Raw genomic sequence first — 26,098 nt, 5'->3', positions numbered from 1 at the left:
TGGTAACTACGGAGCCTCTGAGTGTCCAAAGGGGTCATATCTAATGATCATGAAAAGATGAATAACTTTATTTTACATCAGTTATTTGCATGCATTGATAGGATTAGTGGATCAGAAGTTATTGAACCTTTTAGATCAGTAGATGCTTTGGGTCTTTATGGATTCAATTTAATGACATGATATTTTATGAAATGATGTCTCTTGGAATTTATGAAATTGTTTTGCTCTTATTACTCATTACCAAAGCTGATTCTATTGAGGATGCATTATTTAGAAGAGCTGATTTGACCTTTTGTGTTTTTTAATAGGATGTATGAAATTCACATTGTTAAGCTAGTTGATTCCTAGCGCCTCCTGCTGTTGTGGAGAATGAAATCAGTCTGACAAAATTCATGTGATAGCTGATATCAGAAGGATATATTTTTGTACCTGTAAAAACACAATGTAGGTATTTCTCAGACATGATGTTTTATGAGTATATTTATTGTGCTGTTTTGTATTCACAAACCAGACTGTGCATTACTGAAAAGCAGAACATTATTTGTCAGAAACAAACATCATACTTTCCTAAATAACTACTCCAGTGATGCTTTTAACAAACTCAATTTGCCTCAGTTTTGCCATTTGTTGCTATTTTTCACTGGCTGCTAATATTTTCAACACATGTACTAACCCCTTTTTCAATGTTTTTTGCTCAATGCCATTTTGTTTATATGTGGGTGCTTCTATGAAACTGGGTTCATTTCAGTATCTGGCACTTTACCAGCTTTTTAGACCCAATAATAAAAGAGAAATTTAGACATATTTCCCCTCAGGATGTACCTAATGATGACCTCAGATAAATGCAAAAATTATCCTCTTGCTCTGAGCCATCCCAAAATTAATGAATTTTTAATAAAATATTGGGGCCAAAAATAGGACCAAAATTGGGACAGGAAAAGCTACCCATAGGTGTCAGTGCATTTGATCTGGAAAACATGGCTGTGAATGGTCTTATATAGCGCTATAAATAAAGGCACTGTGTTAAATTTGATGATCCTAGTGGTTTTTCTAATCCAGACATGTGGGTTTTTCATGAATTGGCAGTGTCATTCCAGGTTTGGTGTGTAATCCATCGTGTCCACTTGCGTTACATGTGGAATCTGCCCATTTAAACACAAATAAACAAAAAATCATGAAGGATTTTGCAGCAGGGGTCATTTTTGTCAAATATTCTGCCTTGCATAATTAGCTTGATTCCAAAAATGTAACTGTGAGAGAATATAAAAGATATCTGAAAAAATAGTACTGCATAATTTTCATATCCTTTTGACTGTGTTACATGTGGATTCTTGTATAAAAATAATATAAAAATGTGTTTTATCTGACAAATAGTTTCTCTTCTATCTCAGTCAACATTTATTTTTAAAATAGACCTAAAGTGCTTCCAAACTTGCTTTATAACATTAGTCTACATCTGGTCTCAATGTTTAGCCCCTCTGTCCTGTTTTTAGGGACCAGTTTTATAGAAACACCCATTTAATAATACTTGTGTTTATTTCTGTTTACTTCTATTTGTACAGTGTACAACACAGTCTATATTGTAATGCAGAGAAAAGATAACCTAGATTGTAAGCTCATTTGCATCCCAACAGCACTTTCATTTCAGTGCTGTGTCATCATCTTATCAGGACAATAAATCTTCCAAATCAAATATTAACCAAGGATGTTGGAGGAAATGGAGCTGGGTGTCTGTCAAAAATGACTATTGATCATTACAAATGGTTACAAATCTACAGTACATTTGATAACACTAAAAGCCATTAAAATGGGTTCACAATGCCCTGTTAATGTGCTCGGGGAACAAAAGTTATTAGAGAAACATTTTATGCATGCATTACTCTGCTACACTGGGTGTTCACAGAGTCTGTAGCAGCTACTGTTTCATGAAAATATGTCTCAGTGGAAATGCAGTTTCGATCCAACCCCTTTTTTACCCACATATATACTGTATATGTTCATAGTCTCTTACATGATCCACCAGATACCATAGTAAATTGCTACTAATCTAAAGTAATAACCTTTATCTGTGTGAAATAACAACAATAGCAGCCTTTTTCTTCAGTTGGTAATTTATCTCCCAGGCTGCACCTGTCCTTATTGGTTAATATGATTTATTAAAGAGCAGGTACACTTACATTTACCTGCACTAATTAGTGCCATTCAGTACTACCTGTTTACTGGAAAATCCCCTTGTGGATATTAGCTGTCCTCATCAAAAACACACAGGAGCTCTGCAAAAGTCAGAAAATGGCTTAACCACTAAAAAAATTTAGTTTTTACTGAAAATATATGAAAATGTTCTGATTTTTGCTTGATTTTTGGGTCTGCATGAAATAAGGTTGTTCTCCTACATCTGGAGAGTATAATTTGTAGTTTTTGGTATCTGTAGCACCACAATACTTCACTTATAACAGCGTGTTGTGACACATTTTTTGCCTTAAAAAATTGCAGCCTCTATAATTTGGGCACTTGGTTCAGGGTAAAGTGAAGCTAATGCAGAAGGCCTGAATGTCAACTTTGCACTTGGCTATGATAATAGCACCCCTTTATAGAAGCTGAGAGAACCTTCCAGACAGACAAATGAACAAAAGTAGATGATTATTGTCCCTTGTGGTTTCACCAAATAAAGATATTTTTAACTGATCTGCAGAACATATGAAATTAAGCTCAGTCTAAAAATATCAGAACTTTGCAGAACAGTCCACAAGGGGGAGATGTCTGACCTAACAGACTGAAAATAAAAAAGGCTGATTACACAGTATATTATGGTGCTCTTTAATATGTCACATTCGGCGTAGTTCTATGAATTCCAGACTTATCTGTGGTCCTATATTTATATCTGCAATCTGTTGTATGTTTATATAAGAGCATATTTTCACTCAAAGAGCTGAGGCAGCAGATGGTCGTTGATGCGCTGAAATCCCACTTCTATGGTCATTTTAAATCTAATGTATGCATTGTATTAGTGTAATACAGTACAACATATTATCATTGGGGGAAGACATAACAATGGCACTAACACAGTGTGGGAGCAATATCGTATTATCAGCAAAAAATGCTTAATGCGTCAAAAGTAAATCTTGCCCCATGATTATGAAAAGCAGTCTTTCTCAGAGTGATATGTCTTAGAACGTGGATATCATTATATATGCATTACATTTCTGTGCTCTAATGATCGTGGTCATTATCTAGATTAGATTAGATTCAGCTTTATAGTCACTGCACAAGAACTCCATAGGAAATACAGTTTACAATCCAGTCTGAAATACTGTAAATAGTAAAAATGTACAAAATTAGTGCTAATATTTGACAAGTTTTAGCAAAAAGAAGGTAGAGTTCTACTAATTAGGAGGTATTCTTGGAAGGATACTGGGTCTTAAATAAGAATGTGCATGGGAGAATCAACCTGAAAACCCCAATATGTTGCAGAGAAAAAGGCAAAGGGAATTTGGTTTGCAGTGTGGGACGACCACAGCTGTTTCTGCAGACAGGCCGGTTCTACAGACTGGAAGGACAGTCCTAGTTTGGAGGAAGGAGGAGGGAAAATGTATAGAAATATAAAATGTTGAACAATTTAAGGCTTTAGCTGTGTTGAATTATTTGCAGTTTTATTTTTGCACAACCATGCTCAGGCACTAAAATACTTTGTTGTGCTAGACCTACACTGGTTTTATGCAGTAAAATAAACCTCAAGGACATGTATGACACATAATATTTTCTGGAAAACCACTTCTGTTCCAACTACATCCACAGAGTAAGTGACATTTGAAAAGCATAAAGAATAAAGTGGAGGGTCTTAAAGGGTACTACAACTGAATAGGTACATATTTAATATGTGATGTAGTTGTTTATGTGTAAGTACTAGCCCTGCAGTGAACTGGTGACATGTCCAGGTTGTACCCCGACTTTGTCCAGTGGTAGTGGGGATCAGCTCCAGCAACCCCAAGACCCTCTCAAAGATTAAATGAATGAATGAATATAACTATAGATATAGCAACATGATGTATTTATAGCAAGACTTAACATTTATTTCATTTTCATATGGATTTGTTTTAAGAGTCCAGTCTGTGGGTGTTCAAAGAGAAGAGAATAGAATCTATATTATAAAAGCCAAGTGGCCTCTGTGTGTGTGTGTGTGTGTGTGTGTGTGTATGTTTGTCTGGGGATTCACACAAAATCCAGAAAGAGCTGACTACTGCAATGTGGCATATTTATGTATTTTTGGTCAAGTAACAGACTAGTGAAAACGGCAAGTTGATAGAACCAATATTTTGGGAGATATTAGTAATTTTGGAATACAATAACCTTACAATCACATTGCTATACCCAGAACACTTTGGCGGTGAGTACTGGACAAATGTGGTACAGCATGCACGAATACACAACAGCATACAAACTACCACATCTAGAACTGTGGATACTCACAGGTCAACGAGCTAGTAGAGTAGAATAGAATAGAATAGAATAGAATAGAATAGAATAGAATAGAATAGAATAGAATAGGCTTTATTGTCATTGCAAAACACAGTTAGGACAGTGCAATGAGATTTTGTTTTCAGCTCTGCAAATTGGCCAAGATAAAAACAGTTACACAATCTACAAATCTAAGGGTAACAAATGTACAGTATGGATAGAAATATGAATTATAAATATAAATATAACTAAGTAAAAAAATGTGGCTATGAGTATTAATATGTGCAATGTAGTGCAAATACTGTGTTGTCTATAAAGTTGGAATAATTTTGTTTTCAGACACATTCCTCTTATTATTCCTATTTTTACACAATAGTAATCACCTTTGACCAGGTAAAAGGATAAATCTCTGTTTCACTTTATTATCAAGAATAAATCACAGTCATAATCATTTCATGAGGAGAAGGAAAAATGTTTTATCCAACTTTATGGGCATCAGTGTAGTATTTAATATAAATACATTATATACATAACTGCATGGGTATAGCATCCAGTAATAACTGATGAATAACTGCTGTGATGTAATATATACAGTGCTTTGATTTCCACAAACTATTTTTACATGTCTGTTTTTTTTTGTTTTGTTTTTTTACCTTTGTCTTCTTCCCATTGGACATTGTATGTTTTTATGCTTGTGATTTTACCTGCCCTGACCACAGCTCTGCCTATTCTACATGTGACCAGCAGAGGGCAGCATTAGATAAGGCTATGAGCTTTATTGTGTAGATGGGACTGCTCACACACCAGAGCAACAAGAAGAGCTCTTTTACAAAGTGTTATGTTCCCAATAAAGGAAACCAGGTTTTATCTCATCACTACATGCTGGTGGCAGCCTTATGCCATAGACCATCGTCAGCTCCTCTAATCCTCCTTCTCACTTCTGCACATTCAATTACATCATTTTTTCCTCAGTAGGTATTACCACGGGTCCCTCTTGTGGCTCGGTTTCTTATTGCTCATTGTTGGGAAAATTCCTATTTAGCCCACTTTCAACTATCGTAGACACACAAACGAAGGCAAACTCATTGCTTAGTGGCTCCTTACAGTAATAAGAACAAGCAAATTGAAACAAATTACTCATAACACAGACTTGCACTCATTTCACTGCAGATGAAGATAATGAAGAAGATGATGATGATGGTACCTCATCTCACACAGTCTGCTAATATTGTGACTTTGAATGTGTGATTTTCAGACTGACTATATCAGCAGAATGTCCCATGCAACTGGAGGATTTCCCAATGGACGCCCATGCCTGTCCCCTTAAATTTGGAAGTTGTGAGTAAACACATACACACGTTGTAAAGCAGTGATTTATAAAGTATAAAGTTAGGGGTTCGTATCTACAGTCTAAATACTTGTATAAGACAAGGTCCCTGATGAGAAAAATAGTATTTATGCAGTTTATCTCCTGCCAAAAATGTATACATCGAACAAATACACAACATATATCTAAAGTGTAGTAGTGTGTTTTACAAGGAATTTTGGCAGAATCATGTTAATATTGGCACAAACTTCCCACTGTGTTAGTGCTTACAGTTTTTTTTTTGTTGTTGTTGTCTTGTTGTCAAATGTCTAGATGAATTTTCCCTCAAACAACAGGAACAACAGTGTTCCTGATGAATACTGGATCCAAGTTTAAGTTCAATCTTGCCGAGGATTTAATGGTGTTACATTATATTTAGATGTGTTTTATCTCATTAAAATGAGGATGCATCAACAGCACATTTTATTTCAGAGCTGTTGTAGGTTAAAATGTGCCTCTTTTAATTTTTGTTACACAAAATAAAAGTTACATATTGCACCACCTGCTGTTGTAGAGGATAAGGTTTTTGGGATATTTGCAGAAAAATCATCACAATTAAAAACTTGAAACTTGAAAGATGGTGAAAGGCTGTATACAATACATAAGAATTGTTGTATTACACTCCTGAAACTGTTACAGATATGTTGTGTATTGTTTTATGTGCATACATTTTATATTTGCGAAAATCACAGTTTTTGTTATTGCATTGTAGTGTTTGTTTGTTAAGTTTTTGCAGGAAATTAACCTCATAAATACCACTTTACTGCATTAGGAGATGTTTAACTGATGTCCAGGTTGTGGTCTTATAGGGATACAACAACATTTGAAGGTATTGGCACTATTAAATCTGCATGTTTGATGTCTTTTCACCGATGGCACTGGCAGATGTTTATCTGTTGTGCTCTCATAAAGGCTATTTGATACATTTATATACACTGTTCCCCATAAAGTTGTAATAAAACATTTTGATATCTTCTCATGAAATGATGGTGACACGGATTTATTCTTGATAAAGTGCAAGTGGGACTCAGTATGTGATCATTGCACCTGGAGAAAGGTGATTACAGATGTGTATAAATAGAAATAAAAAGAGGAATGTGTCTGAAAACAAAATTTTTCCAACTTTATGGGCAACAGTGTAATTGAGCACGATCGCTCAAGATAATACTATATAATGAAGGCCTGGAATAGATTGAAACAGTTAAGTTAGCTCAGTATATATTTGTCATTTAGATTTCATTGTTTTCCTTGCAACAAAAGTTGAGCTAAATAATACAAGTTGACCAAACAAATAGAAAATAACATTAATGTAGAAAGATAGTCATTGTACACCACCAGTCAAAAGTCTGGACACACCTTCTCATTTCAATGACATGAGATGGACCGCAGATGGCCAACAAGTGCTCAGCATCACTGGGAACTCCTTCAAGACTGTTGGAAAACATTTCAGGTTCATCGAGATAATGTCAAGAATGTGCAAAGCAGTAATCAAAGCAAAGGGTGGTTATTTTGAAGAATCTAAAATATAAAACATGTTTTGAGTTATGTCACACTTTTTTTAACTACATAATTCCATATGTGTTCCTTGATAGTTTTGATGCCTTTAGTGAGAATCTACAATGTAAACAGACATGAAGATAAAGAAAAAACAGGTGTGTCCAAACTTTTGACTGGTAGTGTACATATCAGTATCAGATTACAATTTCACGATCTGTGCGTCCCTAATCATTAACATTATTTTTCCCTGCATTATTAAATGCGACATTGTATTCAAATGTGATGTGTTTGTTATTTATAGGAGGACATTACCGCCATACTATTCATGGTCTTAGTTTCAGTGTCTTCATCCATGCAGAGGTTTAAGGGTGAATGTACTCTGGAAAAAATGCCCCTCTAAAAACACTTAAAAAAAAAAAAATTATCTTGGTATAATTTCTTGAAATAGGATTTTCAAGATCTATTGTCTAAAAAAAGGTCTTATATCTCACTCAAAAGTTACTCTTTAGGTGATTATGTCTTATTTGAAGTATGATGAGATATTTTGACAAGAAATGAGAAAAATACACTTGGTAAGATTTAGATTTTTTCCAGTGTATTCGGTGAGTTCGACAGTCCTTGTCCCTCAGGTGCAGAGCTATTGTTGTGTCAGTGCAGGAGATAACCATGTAGACTGTGACACACTGCTCCTGATTAAGCAATTAATCATCATGTCAGCGCTGTTCTCCTGCACCCTTGACTGCCTCTGTTACATAAAATCGACACACACACACACACACACACACACACACACACACCACATATTCACATAAACATCAAGGTAACCTTTAAAAGTCCCATGCTACACCTTCCACATGCACCGCTAGCCGTACATATGCTCCATGCCCCGCCCCCTCCCATCACCTCTAAGCTAGTTACTCAGCCTCAAACGACTCCAGTGGTACAAAAATATCTGGGGAGTTCCTGTCGTGCAAGTTTAAGATTAGCATTTGAGGTCCTCCCTGCAAGTGACGTGTGAAGGGCTTTCTTAGGCTTCAGCGCTCTGAGGAGGTATTCCTAAAGCTGGGTGTTATAACGTTCAGCCACGCCCACACCTGCTTTGGACACCTTGACTCCCACAAAACTCTAACTTGTGTCTGGATGAAGTCCATAAAACCAAAATAATCCTTTAAATTATTATGCTTAAAATATGCAGCATTAGAGTCGAATTTAGTATTGTAATATCTAAGAAACAACAGAATCCACACTGTCAATATCAGTGTTTGAGATACAATAATGCGGCTTTCTTTCATGTATTTCCAGGTGTCTTTTCATGCAAGAATCTTCTGTTAACTGTTAAAGCACATTATCTATTGTGACAGAGGTGAGAATTACAGGGAAATCGAGGTGTATAACTTAGGAACGTGCTCCGTTGTTACTGTAAAATCACTCTAAACCTGTAATGTGACAGCCCATGTGAGGCACTGAGCCGTAAAAGTTACAGTGGTGCAGTATATCTTGTTTGCTCCGACTCCATTAACCCTACCTAATCCTTTGACCTAATGGACAGCACTCACCCACCAGCTCAAGGCTTTCAGAGCTACAGTAGACCTGTCCTTTGCTGTTGTGTTAATCACTTCTCATGGACTCAACTCTACAATCGGTCTCATTTTCAGCCTCAGGATTCATTTACTGTAGCTTCTGGAAACACAGCAACAGTGTTTACTTATCACAATATACAGTAGCAGGAAAAATTATTAGACCACCCCTTGTTTTTTTCAACTTCTTGGTAATTTTAATGCCTGATACAACTAAAGGTACATTTGTTTGGACAAATACTGTATAATGATAACAACAAAAATAGCTCATAAGAGTTTAATTTCAGAGCTGATATCTAGCCATTTTCCATGTTTTCTTGATAATAACCAAAATCACTTCAGTTCTTACATCAGTATCTATGGCATTGTACTGACAAAAACGGTGCTTTTAGGCATTCCATGTTTTCTTTTCTTTTCTGTCTGATTTAGTCACATACACAGGAGTTAGTACTTGATTGCATAACCATTGTTTTTGGTGACTTTTGATGGTCTAATAATTTTTTCCGTGACTGTAATGTGCATTATTCAATGAACAAATCCTAAGAGTTTGTCAGTGAATTTGTCATAAAATGATAACATAATTCTACACCACCACCATGGGTTATTACAGTTATGGAAAACTAAGACCAAACCTAAAACACCAAAAAAACAAAAAAAAAGTCATCTTCTCAAACAAATTATAACAAAAACATCAGTGAACAATGTAACAAATAAAACAAAGTGGAATTTGTTTAGTAAAATCAGCTTCATTTTTAATTCCCACATAGATTTCCACTGCTTTCCCACTTTGGTTCCTGTTATACAATAAACAACTTTTAATAACCAGTAGTTAATAAACCATATCTGGTGTTCTGCATTATTTCACTGAGCTACTACCAATCACTTTCCTGATAACATCCAAGAACCTAAAAGCGTATGAAAACAAGACAAAAACTGATCAGTTCCACAGAATAAAACTCCTTTTTTCAGTGACTGTATACCGTAGTACATATCCTATCGACTGAGTCTGAAGACATTTAACAAACAGTACAACAGTGTTTTATGTGTCACGTGCCTGTATAAACTGTACTGGTATTAAAATAGCCCAGCTATTCGTGGCCAGGCTTTGGTCTGAGTGATGCTTTTGTTCACTACAGAGCCATTAGCTTTGTAATTAGCAGACAGGAAATGTCACATATGATAAAGTGTCATCTCTCCTTTGTGACCGGACCTATTTTGTCATGTTTTTAACTTCTCCAATGTCATTTTTACACCCTTTTTCTTCATGCTAATTTTGGCCCCTTTCACACTTTCTTTTTATATATATTTAATATCCATTATCATAAATTTAATTTTCGTTGGTGTGTTTTGTTTTGTTTTGCTAAGGATATCACTAGCATGTGTGTCCTTGAAATATTAAGCTAAAGCCTGAAGATGGTTAGCATAGCATGAAACTATGAAACTAGAGACCTGTTTTTTCTTCTCTTTCCTGGTTATAGCTTCATGTTTTCAGTCAGATATCACCAAGTCTTTGCAAGAAGATTCATCGAGTGCATTTTTCAAGGCTTAAATGTCTAAAACAACAATGCACAAATCCAAAAAACCCCATCAAACTAGGTTGCAAATGAAGACAGCTAGATACTGCAGGTTGTAGTAAACATATCTGTGTGATTGTTTATCCCATGTTGTGGTGAGTACATTTAGGTCATCATAATAAAACGCCAAATCTCTTCTGAATTCTCATTTTGTAGAATAATAGCTTATGCATTATAAAAGAAATAGATGAACCTCATTTGACCCAAAATGCAAATCCACAGATAAAATAAGATTCCATCCTTTTCATGCCTTCTGTTGACTCAAAAACTCTTAGACTTAAGCGTAGCGTACTATTTTTAGATAATATCCTGGTGCTTATTAAAGTGACTCTGTGCTGGAATCGCGTAGATACTGTGTTGTTGTTTATAGGCTTGTTTAAAGGTTTGCATTTTTTGGTGACTTGAATGATGAGAACATTTCCAGACACAGGTAATATCCCATCATCTCCAACAGATGGAAAAAGGGCAGCTTTAATGGACAACATTTATAGAGGTGACTGGAAAAAACGGTCATAAATCCTTAAGTTCTAACAGTCACTGTGTCATTAGTAAAGGACATTTTTACTGTTTCATATTTTTTCTTTATCGGAAAAAACAAGGTTCGGATCATTTGTACTTTTTTTTTTTTTTTACCCATATTTACTTGCATATTTTTGTGACTTAATGCGATTCGGTACAGACATTTGTATTTTTACAGTCATACTTAAATGTACGTTTTCATCTATATGTGTCAACAAAAGTATGCACATGATATTACATAACTTATAGTGACATAACAATAAAAATGACATCCAGATCTCTTTCTCTACACAAATAAACAAGCTAGAAAGCATTTTACATTTCTACATTTTACATCTTATGTGTTTGCAATTTTATTTTAACTAATGAATGCTTTTATGTACATTTTTTTAAGCAAGAAAACGAGCCAGAGGTGGAAGTAGTCAAACAACGTCCAAATATGAACCATTCTGTCGAGTGGATGCACAGAAATGACTGTTTTTGAAAATACAAAGAATATAAATATGCAATTTTAGGGAAAAAAGTCTAAATGACATAAAATCAGGGCGCTTCATTGTTTTACCTGCTCATCTAATAGGCACAGTGTTACACACCAACAAACAGGACAGATCTGAGGAATTTACACACATCAGTGACCCAGTTTAACCCAGTTTAACACAATCAGTTTAATGTGGATTTATTTTGTCAGTATTTGGGCGGAGAACATCAACACAGACAGCGGTCTTCATGTGGTGGTCTTCGTGGTATATATATATACATATATATATATATATATATATATATATATATATATATATATATATATATATATATATAATTTGCGTCAGAGGTTAACTGTGCTAAATCATTACATTACATACTTTAATAAGATGAAGTTTAAAACAAATGGCCAAAGTGCTGGTTGGCTGACGTTTTCAGTGTATATGATAACGTGTTATCAATCGTACTTGTCCATATGCACATTCTATATTTCATATTAAATTAAAATTGTATTTTTATTTTATATATTTTATGTATATTTTCTGTGCTAGCACAGTTTACACAGGGGTGCTTGTTGTAATTTAATTTTGTGGTGAGTGCACCTGTACATCCACATGTGACTAATGAAAATCTTGAATCTTTAATCTTATAACACATATATTTTGGTTTATGTATATTTATACAATAGATCGATACATCCTCCACTGGAAAGAACCTGAAAAGTGAATGTATTGTAATGTACAGACAGTGTTTTGAAGTAGATCTAGTAGCTCTGACACAAACATTCCTTTGTCGTTAAACCCATTCTCTCATTAATTCTCACAATTTCACATTTTGACCCAAGACTGTGTCTTAGAAACTACAGCCAACCGACATTTTTGGCTTAATTTGTCTTTTTCACCACTTTTATTTTGGAGGTATTTTTTTTTACTTGTAGACCAGTGTGATTACTCAGTTATATCATGCTATGACATCATTTGATGACATAAATTATATTTTTAACATGCGTTATTAATTCTAATGATAAACAATACAGGCACATCTTTGTTTAAAATACAGCAGTTTAAGAGAAAAAAATATTTAGGCAGAAAAAAAAGTCTCACAAATTTGACTAAATTATTCCTCTAGTACGTTAATTGAAGTGATTCAGGATTTAATAGGTTACTTGTAAAGCGATAAATGACGTTGCACAGGTGTTATTCTGGATCTTTTCACCGATCTCAGCTGTAGATGAAGACCCTGTAAGAACCATAAAGACCTGAGCTGATGTTTTCCTGAACGCCTGCTTATGTTACGCTGCTCTACAAAAACATGTGAGACAATGCGGAGTGTCTTTGAGATGATAATCCACAGACTGGTTGACTGGGGTCACTCTAAATTGCAGTGGAGTCTTCTAACACCACAGTCGCTGGATTAATGCAGCGCTGTTTGATTGGACACCGCGCTGCAGTACGATTGAGACACACACAGATTTAGTGCATCTACAGTGTGTAACGACTAGCTGTTTTTGCATGTGTTTCATAGGTGTTTGTTGTTAATGTGCACCGATAAAGAAAAGTGTTCAAACCTCGTATTGACTATAAGACCTGTGACTAAAACACTGCAGCTCCAAAACCAAATGATCAAATCCCCCCAGTCCCACCCTCCTGAAGTTAAACTATAATCTTTCAAAGCCACTTCTCCAACGGTGTTAACATTTACACAACATCATACTGTACTGTTAGCAACATCTGTGTATTGTGATACACTCAAACTGATTACATCAGATCCAAACAAGAGCTCTTAACAGTGACACCAAGTTAATCTCTGTGTAATGAAGCAAAGTGGGTGAAAGGTCAAATGTTGTGTCACAGCCACACCACATTATTTATCCATAGCATCTAAGTTTACTTCCTGATTTATCGGAATTCCCAAAGACTCATGAGAAAATCTCACTGCAGTTGTAAATATGGAAAATCCTAAATATCCAGTGTAAAGATTGAAAGGGCGAGTGTCCCATTCCCTCCTGGTGTTTTATTAATCGGAACATTTTCCCTGTCCAGCTGTCGCATCGAGAGACGCCTCCCGACATTGCAATCAAAATGTGTTTTATTTAGAAGTAACACGTCTGACATGTCTGTGTCAGCCTCACGTCATTAAACATGCCGCTCAGGGTTTACTATTTACACGTAGATGAGCAGAGATTAAGTTAATAAAGATGGTGAAGTTGTGTGATGTGGAAGGAGGAGGAGGACGACAGACGGATGGGTTTGTCCTGTGTGTGAATCTGCATCATCACATTTCAGAGGAGGATGAACCTGCACCTGAAATCTAACGTGACCAAAAACATAACTCTTACATAATTGCAGTCACGTAACATGTCATTTATCAAACTCACCTTTTCTTTTTAAAAACAAAAAGCTATGAGGGAAAATGAATGTAATGCACAACATTATGCACTAACACACAGCTACATGTCCTAAGGGAGGTGGTTTTATGCTATTTGTACTTTCTGCTAATGCCCTTCAGTGTCTTAACTTTCATTTATATTTAGTCTTTCAGTTTGGTTTTACAAGTGCACATATTTTAGCTTCAGATTCATTTTTATTAAAAGGAAGTGACCAGTTTTAGTTCAGTTCTATCCTGTTTTAGTGTTTGATCGAGTAAAAAATTAATTTATTGAAGTATTAAATCATCAGCTATGTTGTACAAAACCTATTGACCCTGCAATTATACTTAATTTTTTACCGCTAGTTGTAATTTTACCTTGAGGTTTCATTAACTATAATAACCCTGCTGTGCTTGAATTAAATGGTTGCTGTAATGATGTATTTTTCTTCCCACATCTTTGTACACTGACGCTAGTAAAAATGGCACAAAATACTTTCACCTCTTCTCCTGAAATAATCATGACTATATGATTTATTCTAAACAGTGTAACTAGGACTCAGTATGAAATCATTGCACATGGTCAAAGGTGATAACCGATATGTATAAATAGGAATAAAAGGAGGAATGTGTCTGAAAACAACATTATACACATATATAGGTAACAGTGTATGGGTTGAAGTGTCTTTGAAAATAGGCTGGAATGTGTGAAATAATGCAGGAAATGATTTAAAGGCATGTAAATCAGCAGATGACACTTATAGTCGCGGAAAAAATTATTAGACCACCCTTGTTTTCTTCAGTTTCTTGTTTATTTTAATGCCTGGTACAACTAAAGGTACATTTGTTTGGACAAATATAATGATAACAACAAAAATGGCTCATAGTAGTTTAATTTCAGAGCTGATATCTAGCCATTTTCCATGTTTTCTTGATAATAACCAAAACCACTTCAGTTCTTACATCAGTATCTATGACATTGTACTGACAAAAACAGTGCTTTTAGGCATTCCATGTTTTCTTTTCTGTCTGTTTTAGTCACATGATACACACAGGAGTTAGTACTTGATTGCATAACCATTATTTTTGGTGACTTTTGATGGTCTAATAATTTTTTCCGTGACTGTAATGTACATTATTCAATGAACAAATCCTAAGAGTTTGTCAGTGAATTTGTCATAAAATGATAACATAATTCTACACCACCACCATGGGTTATTATAGTTTTGGAAAACTAAGAGCAAACCTAAAAACTTGCAGCAAAAAAAGTCATCTTCTCAAACAAATTATTACAAAAACATCAGTGAACAATGTAACAAATAAAACAAAGTGAAATTTGTTTAGTAAAATCAGTTTCATTTTTAATTCCCACATAGATTTCCACTGCTTTCCCACTTTGGTTCCTGTTGTACAATAAACAACCTTTAATAACCAATAGTTAATAAACCATATCTGATGTTCTGCATTATTTCACTGAGCTACTACTAATCAAGACTTTCCTGATAACATCCAAGAACCTAAAAGCATATGAAAACAAGACAGAAACTGATCAGTTCCACAAAATAAAAATAAGTAAAACTAAACTGATAAAAAAAAAAAAAAAAGAACTGAAAGGCAACTGCTGCTATTTAAGTCAATTTTTCCAGGTTATATTAATAATCAAGTGAATATCCTTCAGTGTAAAATAATGTACATGTGCACATTCCATTGAGACAGATTTTGTGAGGGTAATTCCACCTTTAAATGTGTCACAGTCTGTTCCTATAGGTGTCCTGACATTTGTTAATACCTCACAAATCCTCTGTATGTGAGAAAAGTGGTGTAAGAACAGACTGTGGTATTTGGACAAAGAGGATGTAGGATATCGCTTCCTGGAGGTGAAAAGAATTAACACAGGACCACTGACCTTTTCTGTGGCGTTTCCTACACTTTTTTTTTTTTTTACTCCATCAGTATTATATTATGGGATTAAAAGCTGAAGAAACAGACGTATTCTTAGAGTTCTGAGCTGTAATATAATTCAAGTGTTCAATCATTATTCATTATGTCAAATGGATTAATGTGTGATTAATGCATATCTAGTCCAATTTTCTGTCTTTATTATGCGTTTCTATCAGGTTCTGTTATTAATAATGTACAAAGTGCCTATTTTCTGTTTTGCCTCTGCCTTTCCATCGCCTTCTATTTCTTTTCTGTCATTCTTACTCTCTGTTACACCCACTTAGTTTGGCCCTAAACAGTCATGTCCATTGAGATGAATGATTCTGTATTGATCTGCCTGCCCGTGATACATTTACTGATGCAAACAGATGGATTTAGATTAAAAACAAGTCGCATTTGTTGCAGTTCTGCTGAAGTATGTGCGATTTTCTAACGGAGGCATAAATCAGGTGTGTGTTTTTTTTTCTCTTAGATGCATATCCGGTGTCGGAGGTGGTCTACACGTGGACAAAGGGGGCGGCCAAGTCTGTGGTGGTGGCGGAGGACGGGTCCCGGCTCAATCAGTACCATCTGATCGGTCAGACCGCGGGCACCGAGGACATCTACACCAGCCGAGGTACAGTTCAATAAGTCCAGGCCGGAGAGCAAACCCACTGGAGAATCTAACCAACTACTGTACTGCAGCTGCACTGGAGTATTTACATTCACTGCCTCTTCACTACATCTCAGAGGCAAATATTGTTCTTTTCTCTGCACAGTTTTAGACAACAGTTTTAGTCATTAGTCACTTTTCAGTTTACAATTTTCCATACAGTTAATTTCCAGAAACTTAGTCCCTTAGACCCTCAAAGACCTGGAACTATTTTTGTGCTGATTTCCAAATACATTTTTCTCAACCTTTGTGATTTATCACTATTTTTTTTTTTTTTTACAATATTGTCCCCTGCATTTTATATTTTTCAGTAAAGATCAGGTATTTTCCTATATCTAACTGACTGATCATGTAGACTTTCATAAAAGAAACAGAGAAAACTGAAGAAAAAGTGACTATTTCAGCAAATATATCATTAAATGAACATAAAAGCTAGTGTCTACAACTACTGTCATTGTCAAACTACAACCCATAAAGACCCAAACATCCACTGGTGACCAAAACCATCTACTGACATAAAATATTTAATATCTGTTGATCCACTATTCCTGTTAATACATGTAAATAATTGGTGTAAAATGCAGTTTGTCGTCTTTTCATGGTCATCAGATATGACCCATTTGGACGTTCAGAGGCTCCGTAGTGAATGTGGAAACATTGATTCACCAGTTAAACCCATAGAGTTTGATCAATGACAGTGGATGGAAATACTTGTTTTATGTTCAGTTATATATGGATTTGCTGAAAAAGTCACTTTTTCCTCAGTTTTCGCTGTTTGGTATAATATCCTTTGAATTTACTGTGCGTTTTCATGAACATCTACTTGATCAGCTAATAAAATACGGGGAAAAATCCATGATTTACATGGATTACATGGAAAAACGCAAAATTCAGAGGATGATATTACAATAAAGGGTGATAAATGGCTTAAGAAAGGTTAATGAGATAGAAAAATTCATTCATTCGTTCATTCATTCATTCAACTGCCAGAAAAGTAGCACTGGATTGTTATACAGGGTGGGGAAGCAAAATTTACAATATTTTGAGGCAGGGATTGAAAGACAGTGTATGACCAATTAGTTTATTGAAAGTCATGAGAATTTATTTGCCACAAGAAAACTGACATAATAGAAAATGTTTTTATTCTATGTGTCCTCCTTCTTTCTCAATAACTGCCTTCACACGCTTCCTGAAACTTGTGCAAGTGTTCCTCAAATATTCGGGTGACAACTTCTCCCATTCTTCTTTAATAGTACCTTCCAGACTTTCTCGTAATAGTTTTGCTCATAGTCATTCTCTTCTTTACATTATAAACAGTCTTTATGGACACTCCAGCTATTTTTGAAATCTCCTTTGGTGTGACGAGTGCATTCAGCAAATCACACACTCTGACGTTTGCTTTCCTGATTACTCATATGGGCAAAAGTTTCTGAAAAGGTATGGATAATCGTGTTAGGTATGATTATGACATCAATATATGTTTGGTTTCAAAACAATTGACGTAGTGCCTGCTGAGAAAAAACAACTAAATGTTCATTGTAAATTTTGCTTCCCCACCCTGTAGGTTAATTGGTGAATCAGTATTGCAGAAGATGACTGTGTTTCCATGTTCATTACAGAGCCTCTGAACGTCCAAATATATCATATCTGTCATTAACTGTAACTGTAATTTACCTGAATTATTTACAAGTATTGATAAGATTAGTGGATCACAAAATATTAAACATTTTAGATCAGAAGTAGAAGTGATCACTGGTTAAACCACCCGACAGTTCAAATGTACCCAGCCTTAAATACTCAATATGTAGGTGTTAGTTACTCGTTACTGCCTATGTCGATAGTGTAGGAGCAGCATAGAGGCAGTGAACAACACAGAAGTAAACATAAGGATTTGTGTGAAAAACAACGAATTTCAGCTACATTGAATACAACATAATGGATGCAAACATGGATGAAGAAAACGTTAGCGTAGAAATAGAGTAAGCTATCGTCAGCAAACCAGCTCCAAGTATAACCTCCATTCCTGCATGAATCTTACACATTGAACCTTTAATGATCATTAGTTTCAGTGAGTTGATTTCTTTATTTTAACCCAAGTTAGAATAGTTCAATGGCTTTTGCATTTTAGGCTCAGTTAACTTTGCACATGCAGTCAGTAGAATTATTATTTTAATTTCATACTTGACGACATTTCAGAGCCTGTACTATTTCACTTTCACAGTACATGAGTAAACAATTTTAATCAGTATTTAGGCTTTTACCAATCTTTTTAAAAAAATCTAAATCTGTACCTTTACTAACAGTTTTTCCACCTCTGACTGTGACAGTAATCATAAAGAATATGATAGATCGGTAGAAACAAAGAAAATCATTGTGTCAGTATATTGTCTATGCAACACACATGAAATTAACCCTCTGCTGTTAACCCATCATTAGCTGAAACATGCATGAACACACACTGCACACTGGGAGCAGTGGACTGCCATGTCAGATGCCCAGAGCACAAATGGGGGGTTAAGTGCCTTGCTCAAGGGTACATTAGCTGACAATTTCTCTGCTGGACCAGGGAACTGAACGAGGGACCATTTGGTCACAAGCAGTAAAATGATTCCAAAAACATCATGTGCAAGTAAAACACTGACAGACTATGTTTGCTCGTACATTTGAGAATACTACTACTACTACTACTACTACTACTAATGATAATAATAATAATAATAATAATGCTAATAATACTACGACTACTACTACTACTACAAATAATAATAATAATAATAATAATCATAATAATAATAATAATAATAGTACTACTTATACTACTACTACTACTACTACTACTAATAACCGTTGTCTTTCGCCAGTGCTACAGAACTCTTCTCCTTCATGGCGTTTGTACACCACTGTATTTCATTTTAATACTACTCAATCATTTCCTCTGTTACTACACCAGTCATACAGTAGTTTCAGTGAGAACCAGAAGTTAAGCTCCTGCTTCCTCTCTATTATTCAGCTCTATGTTATTACAGTGTGTGCCATCCAAAGATGTTGTGAGAAGAAAATGTTTTCAAATCAAGCTGGATAGAGACAATGAATGAATCACAAGGATTTGAGAATGCCTCCCACACATAGCCAGCTGTCTCTGGGGCAGCCTAGAGAGGAGAAGAGGGGGGGCAAAAAAAATCACTTATCCGTGGTCTGAGCCATTGGGTCTGTAGGGTTAATCCGTATGCAGGCCCATCAGTTGTGCTTTTACTGAGTGACGTCACTGCTCTGGGATTGGCTACAGCGGCTGAGACACGTGGGGACCGAGCAGCATCTGCTTAATTCTGTTATGTAAAGAAGTATGATAATACATTTCTGCTGCTTGGTGGTAGTGAGTTTATGGCAGGATAGGCGTTCCTATATCTGTAATGTATACAGGGATCGTTGCTTTATCCTGTATCGGCCAGGAAAAGACTGGATAATGTACTGGAACTACATATTTACCATTAAGTATGCAATGGTGCTTTTTAAGCTCAATCAGCTGCAGCAAATCCAATCATAGCGCTGGTGAAAGACCCTGCTCTCAAGCTGTGCTACTCCCACCAGAAACAAGAGCCATGAATTGGCAAGAATCTGGTAATACAAGGGGTTATGTTGTACACTGTTGCCCACAAAGTTGGACTAAAATATTTGTATCTCTTCTCATAAAATGACTGTTACAATGTGATTAATTCTTGATGAGATGAAGTGTAACTGGGACTCAGTATGTAATCATTGTACCCAATCAAAGGTGATTATTGATGTGTATAAATGAGAATAAAAAGAGGAATATGTTTGAAAACCTTATTCCAACTTTATGGGCAATAATAATAATAATAATAATAATAATAATGATGATGATGATAATAACAATAATAATAATAATAATAATAATAATAATAATGGATTAGATTTACATACTCAAAGCATGTACAGAGGATCCATTACTCATTCGCTCTCTGGTGGTGGTAAACTACATGTGTATCCACAGCTGCCCTGGGGCAGACTGACGGAAGCGTGGCTGCCAATCCGTGCCTACGGCCCCCCCGACCACGCTGAACATTCATATGCATTTATACACCAGTGTGAGTAGCAGCACTGGAGGCAAGGAGGGTGAAGTGTCTTGCCCATGGACACAACAGCACATGACAGAGCGGGATTCGAACCGCCAACCCTTCGTTTATTGGATGACCCACTCTACCATCTGAGCCACGGCCGCCCTGTATTAATATACAGTGTATTAATATGAATTTTTTTTTAGACTATGGTCCGCCTGTTTTACCACAATAAAATATGTTATTAACCACCCAGGTAAATGTAAATAATGAAAGAAAACATGAAGTAGGCCTGTATAAAGTTAGGTTTCAAGAACTTGTAATAATATTACATGTTGAAACAATGTGTCAAAACCAAATTGTGTTACATTTTTACACAGTGAATGTTTCAGAAATATTAACATAAAATGTGTAAATATTTATATATTGTTGAATATTAGCACAGTAAGTGGTGTACACATTGTGTTAAAAACGTACCCCTCCAACACAGTTTTATGCAATATAAAGTAATGAAATGCTGTGTACAATATGTGTAAGTCAAACTCTACACATAATGTGAGTGAAAAAGAAAGGAGCATTAACATGGAGGCTAAGCAATATAACCTACTGTTAGGAAAGAATGTATATTTCACATCCCTAATCTACATGTACGCCATATTTCCAATAATTTCACAGATTTACTCTCAGTCAGACGGTCCTTTCACACAGAGAACTGAAGACATTATATCTTGAGCCTTAAAGTCACCAGATTCCATGACAAAAACACATACAGCATACACTTTACCATAGAAGCACTACTAATGCACCCAAGTTTTTACAACGTTCCAGTGTTAGTGGAGGGATTATATGCACCACGGGTCCACCATTTCTGACCCACCCCAAAAGATCTTGAACACAAAACTAATGTTTAAGAGGTCAATTCCATTATCCATACTATGCAGTTGATGGTCATTCCATGTTTTCAGCCAATATTTTTTGATGTGTTAAAATTCCTAATTATAACAGCTCAGTATGTATTTTCTGCTGTTGTCTATCTTTCAAGCAAAGAAAATCAAAATATGTCAGTTGCTTTGCATAGCAGATCCACCACTTCCATAAGTTACCTGTCACAACTAGAAGCACTCGGAGAGCGCAGACCTCCGCCAAGGCTGATCAGTGCCCCCCCCCCGTGGGCCCCCCCACCCCCGATCACCACCAAAATTTAATCATTTCTTCCTTATCCCATTTCCAACAAACCCTGAAAATTTCATCCAAATCTGTCCATAAATTTTTGAGTTATGTTGCACACTAACGGACAGACAAACAAACAAACAAACAAACAAACAAACAAACAGACAGACAAACAAACAAACCCTGGCAAAAACATAACCTCCTTGGTGGAGGTAATAAAAGCCCCAAACATGTTCAGTATGTGACTGAGCTGAAATTCACTCATTTCACATTATGTTTAGTGATATACTGTATATTCACATTATATCGTTTCACTGTAGTGAAACAGCCATAATAATGGTAAACATTAACATATGTAAAAGGGGATATGACACTATTGAGAGGTGACCAATTAAAATAAACCACTACAGTGAATAAATCATCTGTTGAAATGTAAACATTGTTGGAAATATTAGATATAAGTTCACAAGTCATGAAACAATAGGATGTAGATATAGTTTTTTGGGGGGGGGTATTTTAGTGTGGAGGTGCTACATACTGTGAGTGTAATTGTAATTTTAGGACGACTTTTATAGGATATAGAATGTAAAATATGTCATTAAAAAAAAAACACTTGTTAAATGGTTTAATACGATTATAACAAACTGTCATAAATAAGTGCAAACAAGCTATTACATAAAAATCAATATATTGTTTTTGATCGTCACTACCAGGAAACATATCATATATATCCTCATACATTTTCTTACACCTGTATCTGGTGCAATCAACAAGTACAGATTAACACACCGGTGGCTGTTGTTACATCCCACTCAGTCCAGTCCATGATGGAGGACACACAGAGCCTGCATGGCCTTAATTAGCATTGCTAATCTGAGGTACAAACCCTCTTTAACAAGCCAAGAATAGCTCAGCAGCAACTGTGCTCACACTGGTTATACATGACCTTTGACCCCGCAGGTTAAGCTGATGAGGATAAAAACACAGACACAGGAATTGATTTGAAATGACGGGTGAACTTTGTCATTTCATATCACACACATCAGCTCAAAACAGAAAAAGGAGCAACAGATGGTTTAGGTTGAACTGTGCGTGTCCAGTCTTTACTCACCAGTTGACCAACATAGCAGCGTTGTTCTCTGCTATAAAAGGCAGCTCCCCACAGACACTCCAAAAACCAAACAGTAAAATCCACCACATCCGCATTTTCACGCCTTGGAGATTTCCATCCATATCTGTGAGTCCAGCAGGCGGTCAGATGTGAGCGGGGTCCGGCCGGCTGCTGGATGGTGGTCCTTGGAGCGCAGGCGGCACAGGTGCCCGTTGCATTAAGGACATGATGCTTGTACTTGCATCGCAGTGACCAGCCAAACTTTGTTGCCTCCAGTCCGTCTCAGCCCCCCTCTACCTCAGTCATCTGTGCACCTGCTTGTAATCACCGCTGATCCAGGTCTGTTTTAGTGTTCCAGCTCAGGCTAAAGGATGTATGTCCCTCAATCAAGCGCGGCCTGGCCTGAACAGAATGGGATGGACTCGCACATACACAGTCACACACATAGAAAGAGAGAGAGAGAGAGAGAGAGAGGGAGAGAGACACAGGCAGAGCGAGAGAGTTATACAGGATGCAGATTGTGACAAGGGATTAGTGAGACTGAAAAATCCGATTTTGCCAGGAGAAAGCAGCAGTCATCTGTGGATTTTCTATAGTTTATCAGACTCCATGGCTCGACAGGATTTTTGAGAAAAAAAAAATCCTTCAAATGCAATCTTCAGTTGGTTAACAGGATATGATGATTTCCCCACCAACCTGTTTTTCAATACATATTGTTATTCGCAGGAGGAGTGTGTCAGGATGGTTGTCAGGTGCAGTTTGTGTGTACGACTCCAAATGAAAGGCACTGAAACTGCACCACACCTGCAGACATGAGCAAATAAAAGCAACACACAACACTTAATATGAATCTCTAATGAGCAGAATTGAATACAGTAGAATACAATAGAGTATCGCTAATATCATTGTAACAAGTACAATGAAATTAAAAGTGCTGTCCAATCTGTGCATCATATAAAATCTATAAGAACACAAATAAAAGTAGCTAGATCAACATTTTTTGTTTTAAAGGTTCCAGTAGGTGACCAAGTATTAGAAATAGTACAAAAATGTAATAACCAAAGATCTATTTTTATTATTTCATCAAAAGAGGCTGATGAAATTTATAAGATTAGATCAAATTAGATGTTTAGATTTACTAGAACTTTAAACTTTATCGATCCAACAACAGGGAAATTCACTGGTCAAGGCAGGATCAGTATAATGTGCATGCATAAAGATACTCCAAAAAATAGGACCAGTGGCCTCGTAGCTCACCGGCACTTCCTATCTGTTATAATGGGGAAATTTTTCAAAGTCGCACAAAATCCATAATCAGATCCAGATCCAAATAATTTCACTAACTTTTGTTGACATCGTCATAAAGAAGCTTTATACCAAGTTTGAAGTCAATCGGAATTGTAGTTTTGGAGAAGAAGACGATTGAAATTTTTGTAACGGACGACAGACGACGACAGACGACGACAGACAATGACGACAGACGACAACGATGCCGGTGGCCATGTGACGACAATAGTTTACAGCCTATCGACCGGTAAGCTAAAAACAAACTGACAATACACAAAAAAAATGTGTTACTTATCTTAGAGATGTTTTAAAGTAGTGTCTCTCCAATCTTTTTACTGGAGATCCTCTTGTTAAAAAAAAGCATTTTGAGTTATAAGGCCTTGTATATAAAAAATCATGGGAAGATGATTGTTTTTTACTGCCTTAAGATATTATCGTAAGTCGGTGCAACAGACATTTTGACGTTATATACTGTATGGGTGATAAATTCCAATAAGGATTTTTAAAATAATAATAATGAAATAATATATTTTTTATGCTTGTGATTTAAAATATGTTCTTAAATACTTCTGATGAAATAGACTAAATAAATATCTTAAGGTGGAGGTTACAGACTATCTCTGGTTTTATTTCCTTGTTTTTATATCTTTTCTAGTGCTGAAAATGTGCAATCCAGTGGAATATTACCAACAAACCCAACTTAGTATGGCATCACCATGGCCCCATGCCATCCAGCAAATGGCCTTAAATCACTACTTTCATCCAATATCGAGTTGAAAAAGAAAAACATCAATAAAAAACAATTTGTCCTTGTTCTTGTAAAATATCTATCAGTACAGACAGCCACTTTGCTATGTCAACACGCAGCACTTTATACTTATGTAACTGATGTGAACTCTGTCCTCACCGTCGAGTGCCTCTTATTCCTTATGCACAACTTTTATTATGCTTTTATATAAATGTCCTCTAAATTGTCCTGTCTGGATGTGATAGGATGTACTTTTTATGCTGTATTCTGCATTACTAAAAATCGGATTTTCGAGCATAAAAAGTACACAATAAAGTGTTTCTTCTTAATTAAAGTCAAACCCTACACTTGATGGTGTTTGATCTTGTGGGTTTGCTTGAAATCTGCCAAAATAAGGTATACTCACATAATGAAAAGATGCACAAAAAAAGAAAACCAGACTAAAAGTTAAATGTGGCATATAAGCTTTTTATCAAGGACATGTATGAAAACACTTAGTGATTAGCAATACTTTGATTAGTTACTTTAATCACATGTTCATCACATTATTATAGAAGACATTTTTTTTTTTTTTTTTTTTTTACCAATAACTGTAACATAGTATAGTTATATTTGTTTTTTTATTTATGTAACACTTGTGCATATAGGAGTTTAAGAAAATCTCACTACATTTGACTGTTGTGATTAACTTTTATCATACTGTATCGATTCTCAATAGCAGTTTGTTTTTTATACACTGTTGCCCATAAAACTGGAATAAAAGAGTATTACCCTTTGTTATGAGATGACTGTGACAATGCGATTTATTCTCAATAAATTAAGTGTAACTGGGACTCAGTATGTAATCATTGCACCAGGTCAAGGGTGATTACTGGTGTCTATAAATAGGAATAAAAAGAAGAATGTGTCTTAAATATTAGATGGTATAGAGACTCTGATAAATGCAAATGCAGATACTACTATTCTCTCTGAATTAAAAAGGTATAATTTAACTGCAGATATTATGTGTGTGGTGGTGTATTCTTTTTTTGTGATTTACTTTTCAATTTAAAAGTTTTAACAACACTAACAATAAAAACACAAAGAACACAAACCGTCATCTCATTAAGAACTAAAGTCAAAACTAAGGAAAATAGGCACATACCACATTTGACAGATGAGAGAAAAAAGTGAGGGTTACAATACATACACATACATAAACAAATAAAAAAAAAAAACAAAGGAAAAATACATTATTGTTTTTTCAACATTTCAGCAATATCTACCTCAAAATTTGAC

The 26,098-nt window shown here is 35.6% G+C and overlaps 2 protein-coding genes across 4 annotated transcripts in view; one reads left to right on the top strand and one right to left on the bottom strand.

Annotated features, from left to right (window-relative positions):
* Window positions 1-23,282, bottom strand: part of gabrb3 (gamma-aminobutyric acid type A receptor subunit beta3) — an 81,794-nt gene extending 58,512 nt beyond the window's left edge. For 2 of the 3 annotated variants that reach the window (XM_030132218.1, XM_030132221.1), the window contains exon 1: window positions 22,786-23,280. In XM_030132218.1, coding sequence (XP_029988078.1) covers window positions 22,786-22,907 — 122 coding nt within the window. In that variant the 5' untranslated portion in view covers window positions 22,908-23,280. Of the gene's footprint in view, window positions 1-22,785 lie in introns of all 3 variants that reach the window. The other variant, XM_030132219.1, reaches the window with a different exon arrangement.
* gabra5 (gamma-aminobutyric acid type A receptor subunit alpha5) overlaps window positions 1-26,098 on the top strand; it is a 53,767-nt gene that overhangs the window by 15,969 nt on the left and 11,700 nt on the right. Inside the window, exons 6-7 of the mRNA XM_030132222.1 lie at window positions 5,711-5,793; window positions 16,249-16,392. Of these exons, the coding sequence (XP_029988082.1) occupies window positions 5,711-5,793; window positions 16,249-16,392 (227 nt within the window). The remainder of the gene's footprint in view (window positions 1-5,710; window positions 5,794-16,248; window positions 16,393-26,098) is intronic.

The sequence above is a fragment of the Sphaeramia orbicularis genome, chromosome 4, assembly GCF_902148855.1.
Source record: "Sphaeramia orbicularis chromosome 4, fSphaOr1.1, whole genome shotgun sequence".
NCBI lineage: Eukaryota > Metazoa > Chordata > Actinopteri > Kurtiformes > Apogonidae > Sphaeramia > Sphaeramia orbicularis.
The sequence above is the reverse complement of the archived record's forward strand: the minus strand, read 5'-3'. Positions and strand labels throughout refer to the sequence as shown.